Below are 9,797 nucleotides of genomic sequence, written 5' to 3' on the forward strand. Positions count from 1 at the left end.
CAAATGTTGACAAGAAGTATGCAGTTGGCATGTATCTGCTTAACGTTCTTCTGTTTGTGTGGCCTAATTAACCACTGCTCCACCAAACTGATTGACGTGACCGCATGAAGGGCATGAGCTACAGGAGTGAGAATCAGGAAGATCAAGGACAGCTTGTATTATAATTATAAAAATTATCTTTGAATTGCAAGTTATTGGCAATCACCCATACAGATTATATTATGTTAGGAATTTTATTTTCTTATAAAGAGAGGTATTACCGTTATTGTGTTTTTTGAAACACAGTATAATTCATTTGATAGTGTTTTTTTGCCATGCTTATTGATGCAACCTGTTTTTTAAGCTTGATTGAGTAATTGGGTGTGTATGTCAATGTTAAAATCAAATAAAGGATGGCTCCACTGATCAACTGAACACTAAAAGAATCAGCAGTAATCATCCAAATTATTATCCATAACACACTGATCTATCGCTTCTTTTTTACAAGTACATGGAGGAGTGATGAAAATTACCATCATCAGCCACACAATTATGTTTTTGAACAAATTATTTTTCAAAGCTACTACAAAATCCTGAAAAGCTATTCAAGAAAATATAATTAACTTTTTTTAGCAGTTGCCACTGAAAATTTGTGTTCCATAATTATGGTTATTAAGTACATTTAACTTTTTAAAAAATAGTAATTTTAAATAATATGAAGAAAACAGTAATATTTATGAGTAATCAACTTAGAAAGTGTTTATGCTGCAAATTATTAAGTATGGGGTAACTAAAAATAACTTTTTGTAGAGGAAAAGCTAATTCCCCTAACTTAATGTAGTTTGTTGGTTTGACGTAATTTCATCTGAAGTTTTCATAGCTGAAAAAGCTTGATGAACGCTGTTTTTTAAATGGCAAAAATATTTGTTTTTAGAGTGTAGCAGAGGAGTCAAGTAAAAGTTTATTAGTGTATTTTGCATCAATAGTTCAGTTCAGTTCAAATATCAATATAGTTACATTAAATACTTTTAAGTTCCCATCATAAAAAGGCTTTATAGGCGTAATCTTAAAAAGTGCAAAGCAGTGTTCAGCTGGAAAAATAAAATAAAAAGTGTCTGCTTAATATTGGTATTACTATTAATGCAGCATTAACAAAGACAACTAGACACCTTATTCCCTATGAACAGAAGCAGCGTGTTATCTTAAAGATGATCTGCAGCCAAGCTACACACCTGTCCGGCTATCAGCACTCGTCTTGCAACTTTCAGAAATGCCACCAGGTCCTTTGCATCTGCACCCTGTAGGCTTCTGTCAAGTATACACCAACTTCCAGATGTTCACTTACTGTGTTTGTTTGATGGCGTCTTGGCTTCTGGTCTTAAATAAAAAGTCTGTATGCAAAATGAGTACAGCAGTGATGTATAGCATGTTGAATCAGTTGACCAAAGATGGTCATAATCATTGGTAGAGTAATAAATTAAGCAACATCATTTAAAAGCTGCATATATCTCTTGTAAACTGTGTGACTGATGTTTATTCTTTCAAAATAGTGCAATATATATGGTCAAAAAAACAACCAAAAAGAAAACAGTATGTCAGTCAACTGAGTACGCTAAATACTTAGTGTATTTGACATAAGGGTGCTGTTGGACAAGCACTTATTCCATCTCTGCTATATGCAAACACACAGCATGACATCAGCCACAATATTATACTAATTGCCCAGTCAATGATTAACTGAACAAGGCTTGTAACTAATGGCAATATGTGATAAAAGTGCTGCTGTATTCTGAAATCCAATAAAGATCTATTTAGTGCCATGCAATAAGTAGTATTAATTTGAGTCAGACTTCTTTTTAACCATATAATATTATAATAATCTAGTCTGTGATCAAAAAAAACCCCGGAAAAATATAATAACACTATAACACTAAATCAATATACACATCTCCCAGCACATGAATCAGCAGCAGTCTACACTTCAGTCATACTGGATCATGGGGTGGTCACTCCAGGCAGGCAGGTTGGAGAGTTTCTCCTCAGTGGCTGTTTCTATGGGCCAGCTCCAGGACTTAAAGAATCCAGACAGGTTCATCCCCACAGTCTGAGAGAAAGTCTCAGCATACAGGTTCATCTTTCCTTTGTTGTCTTTGGGAAAGTTGCTCATCTTGTGGTAGGCAGCAAACACCTTCTTAAAGGCATCCCAACCAAACCTTTCCTGGAGCTACATGGAAGAAGAAAGAAGAGCGTTGTGTCAAAAAAAGCAATGCTGTCACTCCTTTTTTTTGTCTGGTGTGTAATGAGCTTTGTTAAAGCCTCACTGGGTCATATAAGGCTTATTTGCTTTCTTTTTGTGATTCTGTTTAAAAAGCAACTCCATTATAGTTTCTTTACAAAATGTAATATAGTTATTCCTTTTCACCTGCATATATGTCTCCAGGGCAACCCACATTTGCCAGCTGCCGAGTTTCTTGCCACCCTTAACATACTCCTTTGCTCTGCTGTTTCGCTTTTCTGAAGTCATAGCTGGATGAGCCTGCATTGAACGAGACAAAATGGAGGGCTTTTAAAAGAATGTAATCCCAATGAAAAGATAAATACTTCTCTCAACATATGATAAAAAAGGAGGAGTTTGTTGTTTCTATTGATATATAAAGAACGATCTAGCCCACCTTTGTCCTGTTGATCCCCAGCACCTCTTCATGCACATACACTGACCAGAGGTTGCATGTACACTCCGTGGTGTGAGATGGGAACTCCCAGCAGCCTCTCTGTTGGTTGTGCCCAAGTTCATGGATGGGGCCCCACAGGCCTTTAGTCCTAGCATGGTCAATGCTGACCAGATCAGTTGCTGTAGACTTGTGTGTCATGATGGGATAACCTGCATGCATCCAACCTGAAGAGAGGAAAATGAGTCAAAACAAACTGTTATAGCATTTATATTCAGGTTTCATAGCGCTGCTACCAAAACATTACAGTACTTCATATTGTAGTGCATGATCATGCAATAAGAGCAAAGCAAACAATGCAAGCTTCATATTATCATGTCTTGCTACAAAACTTCTCATTCACTTTATAATTTTAAAAAGGAAATGTTGCAATTTTGAACTAAAAAAATGTCCTGATGTAGCAGGTTATGATATGGTGCCTGCTCATGTCCCTAAGATTTCCAATTTTTATACTATGGTACTATGGTTATCACCTTTACACAGACTTTGCAAGTTATCACCAGGCGGGGAGTTCCGGTCCTCTGAAATTAGGCCAACGCGGAAGTAACTTAAAACTGAATTCTATCAAAAGGCCACCAGGGGGCGACCGTTTTAGTGTCAAAAGGACTTCCGTCTCTATACAAGTCAAAGGAGAATTCACCAACTTCTCACTTGATTTCTAACCTCAGTAAACGTTTTCAAAATGTGTTTATGGTCTCAATCACTAGTTTAAAGCCTTCTTCAATGCAGTATGATGTTCATTTGTGAAATTTTGCCCTCCCTTAATTTATTTTTGACAATAAAGCAGGGTATGCATTAGGGCGTGGCTACGTCGTGATTGACAGGTTGATTGGTTCACAGGTTCAGGAGGGCGCCTCATGCCCCTCCTGATACCCATATAAGTAGAATCTGTGTTTTTATTTTTCCCAGCATGCACCTGAAATTTTCAAGATGGTGCTGCTCAGATCTGAAACTATTGGCTTCCGAGCAGCAGTCAACAAACCAATGGGTGACGTCACGGATGTTACGTCCATTTCTTATATACAGTCTATGGTTATCACAATGTCTGTCTGGGTTTGCCTGTAGAAATGAAATGGGAGTGTGAATGGTTGTCTGTTATATGTTTACCTTATAATAGATAGGTGACCTATCTATGGTGTATGCTGCTTTTTTTGCCCAGTGAACGTTGGGACAAACTCTATCTTACTGTGGCTCTCGACAGAATAAGCAAGAAAAGGCTAAGCCAAACAGATTTACCATGGGAAATCTGCACATCTGCTACAAAGCGTTCTTTACGATTAAGTTTGTGTGGTATGACAGCCAGGTCAGCGATCCCCCTCATGATGTTATCCCAGTGTGCTGCTAACTCATCGGGGCGATCCAGGTTCCGAACGGCATCTGATGGTACAGTGAGGATGATGTTCTCAAACTCCAACTCTGCCCAGGGTGAGGGAGCTGTGCGCAGCAAGGCCCAATCAGCTGGTGTTGTCACGCCTGAAAAGAATAAAAGGATCTCATCAAGAAGTAAGTTTCCAAGAAAATATCTTTGAAATGACTGGCTGTCATTAAGATTGCTTAAGAATGTACAGTAGATATTAGATTTATACTGTAACTATAACTGCAACTCAGGTCTGTGTGGAGCTCAAACAGAGTGTATGGGAATCCATTAAGTACCATGGCCACAAGCTGCTGAAAATCCCCTTTTACACTGGGAACATATCACTACATGCCTTCCATTAACACCATGAGAACATACAAACAGCATTCACCTGCAACAGACTCACCAGATTTATAATATGGAGCAGGTACAGCCATCTGCACTGTGACCTCTACCCCCTTAGCCTGGGTTTTGGGTGGGGCTACCAGGTAGATGAGTCCCCCCCACAGGTTCCACACCTGCGTCATCTCCGTGGTAACAGGAAAGCGCTCATGAACGCAGGGCGCTCTCTTCAACTCTGCAGCGTTGAGATGGTCTGTTTGACAACCTATCTGGATCTGAAGCGGAGATAAAATATGTGTTATATAAGTATTAGTTTGTACTATATATAAAAAGGATGCATAGCTGCAAAGATGAATAGATGGATAAGGTAACAACTGCAACAGACTGTATCCAAGGACTGAATAACCTGAGAGGACTGAATGATTTTTACAATCTGCCACAAAGTACTTTTCCTCCTCTGAATTTTGGGATAATTTGTCTCTGGGAGAACTGGGACAGAGGGCTGGTGGGGACAGATGTTGACAGCAGAGCCTGCTTTTTACAATGTTTTAGGGGCTATTGCAGCCACATGTAGATGGCTGGGGGCAGGTGCCTGCTACCTCTGCAGGGTGTAGGACTGGATCTCCACTGAGGGCAGGGCCGTAACATACACAGCCCCACTAAGAAACACAAAATGAATAATAGTGTTTTTTTGTGTACAGTACCTTCCATCCCTTGTTGACAATCTCTGCTGGTATGGCTATGTAGGTCTTCATACCAGGAGAGAGGTAGAGACCTGTACTGATCCACTCCTCTCCTCCTGACACACACAAAAACACACGCAACACAACAAAACTTGATATTAATATGTTTGAAATCTACAAAATATTTTACTTTCTCCTTAATAATGTGTGTCGATATTTCATTGTACAAGCACAAGCATTACTGCAACATATTGAACTTGTGCATACAAACTGTCAATGGCACAAACACAAGTGTGCTCATACTGTATATAAGTTGAATAAAAAGTAGTTCACACATTTGTTGACAATAATGAGGTCTGACCTGCTGTGTTGGCATTCATCTTGACCTTGTGGTTATAGACCACTGGCATCAAGGGATTATGCTTGATGAGGTAGGGCAGGAGGGCATCAGGATCTGGGCAAACCTTATATACCTCTGCCCCCACGCTGAGGAGTAGGTGGTCTTTAGAACTCTTCACAGGGCAGCTGTCACATACCTTTAAAGAAAATGAATATCACATATCAGTTGATAGTTGTAGTATAATAATCACATACAGTGGCTATGGTGTACAGTATAAAGCTTTGGCACAGTTCTGTATCACCAAAAGCCACCAAAGATTTGTGTTATTCTGCTGGAATATACTGTATAAATTGTTCATATTATTTTGTGTACTCACTTGAGGCATGTCTGAACTCTTTAAGATGTCAGTGAGTGTGGACACCACCTGCGTATAGGAGGAGCAGTCATGAGCCTGCATGCGCAAGTAGTTGGCACAGTCACTGCCCAGTTTTTTAAGGCATTTCTCCTCATGCTGGGTAAGCTGCTGCCCCTTGGTTACATGACCAGCAAAGCGGTGTAGAAGGTGGCGGAAGTGGTAGGTGTCTTTGATGGCCTGACTGGGCACAGGGGCCTTGTAGCACCCTGCTCCAATTGTTGCCCCCAACAGACTCAAGCCCATTTTGTTCAGGATCTTGTTCCCTGAAAGAACAAACAACCTTTTTTTGGTTTTAAATCCCATAGCAGTAGCCTATAAATATTTGTTTATGTTCTTTTATGTGTTTACATTTCTTATTGTTCCCTTTTATATACAGTCTATGATTGTTCCCCATCCGCCCTCTTAATGTCCTCAGTGTTCTCTTCCCTCAATTGTGTGCTTGCTGTATTATGTACAGTACCTTACAACAATTCACCACCCACCTATATATACTGTACATTCCCTCTGTGCATTTACCTTTACCAGAATGTCTTATCTGCCCTATCTCCTAACGTTCCCTTTGGTTCTTGAGCCCTGTTTTTCTCAACCAGCCCAGCGGCTCAGTTCCTGTACCTGATTCACTTGTGCTTGATTTGATGTGTCTCTATTTAGTGATTCTGTAGCTTCCTGAGTGTTTCTGAACCTGAATGTATGCATTTGCTAGTGTATGTGGTAGTTTTGAGTTGTGTTATATTATCATGGGATGTACTGTGTACTGTGCATGTGGTGCATAATCATACCTGGGAAATCTGTCAATGGATTTTGCCCACGGTGTGTCTGAGCCCAGTGCCAGGCATGCCCACCAATCAACAAGCCTCCCCCCTCTGCCACAAAGTCTTGGATTTCCTCTACATGTTGGTCACTGTATGCTGTACATGCAAATACACTCAGGTCTTTCCTGAAGTTGGACTTCTCACACTTTAACCCGGATTTGCTGAGAACATTGAGGGCATTATCTTGCACAACACCTACAATCCCTTGTCGGCCTTCATCCAACCAATGAATGGCATTTTTCCAAAAAGGAGCCAGCGTCTGGGAGAGGAGAATTACAGCAAGACAGGGAGAAGTTTATCAATTACACAAAAAATGCACACATATCTTAAAACACTGTAGAGAGCCAAATACTTGTGGCAAGAAATTAATGAGTAACAAAATAAATATGCAAAGTCATCATATTTCATTTCTGAGATCATTACTATCAATTATATAATACCTTTTATACAACTATACAACACCCATGTATATGAGCAAATTCTCATAAGGTGTTCAATTTGAAACTGTAATTATAAAACCAATCTTTAATGTAGATTCTACCTCTCGTCCCATATATCCTTCATGTGTCACAACAATGACCCGTCCCTGCCCATAATAAGCTCCTGCCAGGAATGCTCGTCCATCGTCTGTTGTCCCGATGGGAAAGGCTAATGGGCCATGAACCAGAACCTCAGAAGGCACTGCTCCACCTCGGATGTCAAACTCCGACACCTCCTGGAGTAAGAACTCCAAGTCGTCCTCAAAATCCTTACCATTACTGTATTAGGGAAGGGAAAAGAGGAGAGGGAAAGACAGATGCCTATTAAGAGATACAGTGTATTATGACATAATAAATAAAGAATAAGTCTCATCGAACACATTTTTAAAATCTTTAAATAAAATAAGGCATAATACATATAAAATGTGTATTATAATTATTATAATAAAATAAAAAATATCATTGTAAATGAGAGAATTGTGGTATTTACTCACGCTACAGCCATCCAGGAGGATGGGATCTGAGGGTACACAGGCAGGCACTCTACCTCACCTAGATGCTGAGAGAAGTAGATCCCTGCCACACCAGACACCTTATTCCCTATGAACTGAAGCAGCGTGTTCTCCTTAGGATGATCTGCAGCCCAGCTCCATGCCTGCCCAGCTATCAGCACTCCTCCTCCGGCTTTCAGAAATGCCACCAGGTTCTTCGCATCCGCACCCACGCTGTAGGCATCCGTCACATACACACCAACTTTCAGATCGTCACTAAAGGCCCCCACAACTTTGGCTTGGAAGCTGGATGTGCTGAGATTATCAGCCACTCCCTTTACGTTGTTGTGGACCCCCACAAACAGGTTTTCGGATGCATCTCCTCTCAGCCAGGTCAGAGCGTTCTCTACCAGAGCAGGAAAGGTGGTCAGGTAGCCCTCATGACCCAAGACCACAATCCTTCCACGGCCGTACAGAGAGGCCGCCATCAGCGCCTGGCCTCGGCTGTTCATTGCTAAAGGAAAGGCATGGTCTCCAATCAGGACAAGATCGCTGGGAACACAGGGACCACAGAGATCCAGCTCTTTAAAGTCTTTCATCAGGGAGATGTAGGCCTCTTCATATTGAGTTTGGGTGGGTTTGGCGGTCATGGTAACAGTGATCAATTCTATGAAAGTTGGTGAAGTAAGTGGAGGGCAGGATAGCAGAAACTGTCCTTGGGAGAGAAAAACAGAGCTGATATGAAAGTACAATTGATGGCTAATGTGTTACACATCTGTAACAATAAAATGATAACACACACAATGTCAATCTACAGGTGGACAGAGAGACAGAGACAAAAAAATAAATAGTCCACCGGGGCTCAAGTGACTGCAGGTTTTCATTACAACCAAACACTAAAAGCACAAAGAGATTTTTTTTTTGTTTACCTTAAAGTTAAGTTGGCTTTCTGCTTGTATTGTTAGACAACAGTTTTCCAAAAAGGCAATCCACCAAGAACACTATCTGACATGAGAGAAGAGGGAGAATAAAGGAGAGCATGAGGGAATGAGTAATACAGGGAAAAAAGAGGAGGGACATCAGTTAATACAATTCAGTGACAGACTATTAATAATGACCATTAACACAGTTTGGACACCACCCATCAGCTAACACTCTCACTGTGTGAGCAGCACAATGCTTTACACATGCTGTTTTGGACAAAGGTACACCCTGGCCATAACTGTACAAGAAACTTGTTTATCCAGTCTGCTTAAGTCAACATTTGTGCAGCACATAAGAGCACAATGAAACATTTGTAATAGTAAATAAACCAGTAGGCACATACAAACTTATGTCTATTATATTTTTGGGGGGTTTTGGAGAATCTGAGAGCACACTTTGTGATATACTCTAGACTTTAAAAAAAATATTTGCTGTAAATTGCTTGGTTGATTGGTTTAAGCCAAATGACAAAATGTTAAAAAAAAAAAAAAAGAAGAAGTAATTGTATTATGTGTTGGTTTTTGGTTTTGCATGTTTTACATTACATAGACAGACTAATTGATGAATGCATCAATCACAAAATCAATACATTCATTGAAGATGATTTTATTTCTGTTTAAACGACCACCTCATCTTTAGTGTCTGTGTTGTCTGATTTTTTTTAAAGACACTGAACATATTTGAAGGGGTCAGTTAATGTGACTATAAAGTTATAAAACATGATGCCTCTCAAACAAACTTGAGATCCCCTTAAACAAAATGAGTTTCTGGCACCACCCTCCATCAGTAACAACACCTGGTCATTCTGCTTTAGGCTACATTTGAATCATCTGTTTTTCATGAAATGAAACCATTAGACATATGGTATATGGGTATAATAAAGGTATATTTCTAATCGGACTGAATTAGGGCGCAGATGAACATTAACTCAAGCCACGTATGAAAGTAGCAACTTTACCACCACCTAGTTCCTCTGTAATCTTTCCTACTTGTCTGACTGGTTGGCTATGGAAGCTAATAAGTGACCCACCTATTTACTATGCTGAGCAGCGTAAAAACCCAAACGCCTACAAAGTAGTCTAATTACAAAGAAACGACATTAAGAAAACAAACTTACATCACCAAACAACCTTCTGTGAAATAAAACTAGATGGACTTCCGTGAATCAGGAACATAAAACCCTCAG

At 40.0% G+C, this 9,797-nt stretch overlaps 1 protein-coding gene across 3 annotated transcripts; it reads right to left on the reverse strand.

Annotated features, from left to right (window-relative positions):
* Positions 1-1,522: 1,522 nt before the first annotated feature.
* LOC133980113 (TRPM8 channel-associated factor homolog) lies at positions 1,523-9,772 on the reverse strand. 3 transcript variants are annotated; one of them, XR_009925157.1, is made up of 14 exons: positions 9,729-9,772; positions 8,557-8,628; positions 7,631-8,342; positions 7,199-7,415; positions 6,625-6,916; positions 5,807-6,108; positions 5,452-5,626; positions 5,112-5,206; positions 4,472-4,682; positions 3,945-4,181; positions 2,652-2,875; positions 2,402-2,515; positions 1,901-2,203; positions 1,523-1,591 (listed from the first exon to the last, which is right to left on the reverse strand). XR_009925157.1 is itself a non-coding variant. In XM_062418687.1 (14 exons), the coding sequence occupies exons 3-14, from the start codon at positions 8,275-8,277 to the stop codon at positions 1,961-1,963; spliced, it is 2,658 nt and encodes an 885-aa protein (XP_062274671.1). In that variant the 5' UTR covers positions 8,278-8,342; positions 8,557-8,628; positions 9,729-9,772; the 3' UTR covers positions 1,634-1,960. The 3 variants fall into 3 exon arrangements, 2 of the variants coding, with proteins under 2 accessions (XP_062274671.1, XP_062274670.1); XM_062418687.1 differs by lacking the exon at positions 1,523-1,591 and having other exon boundaries at positions 1,634-2,203; positions 6,625-6,753; positions 6,853-6,916; XM_062418686.1 differs by lacking the exon at positions 1,523-1,591 and having other exon boundaries at positions 1,634-2,203.
* Between the last annotated feature and the right edge of the window lie 25 nt (positions 9,773-9,797).

Source organism: Scomber scombrus, chromosome 5 (genome assembly GCF_963691925.1).
Source record: "Scomber scombrus chromosome 5, fScoSco1.1, whole genome shotgun sequence".
Taxonomy (NCBI): domain Eukaryota; kingdom Metazoa; phylum Chordata; class Actinopteri; order Scombriformes; family Scombridae; genus Scomber; species Scomber scombrus.

What these genes read in the sequence shown, in the direction of transcription:
- LOC133980113 (XM_062418686.1), bottom strand. Translation starts at nt 8,277, where the DNA reads ATGACCGCCAAACCCACCCAAACTCAATATGAAGAGGCCTACATCTCC. An exon ending in TCCTCCTGGATGGCTGTAGC is followed by an intron (nt 7,416 to 7,630) that starts GTGAGTAAATAC and finishes TCCCTAATACAG; the next exon opens with TAATGGTAAGGATTTTGAGG. An exon ending in TCCATTGACAGATTTCCCAG is followed by an intron (nt 6,109 to 6,624) that starts GTATGATTATGC and finishes TTGTTCTTTCAG; the next exon opens with GGAACAAGATCCTGAACAAA.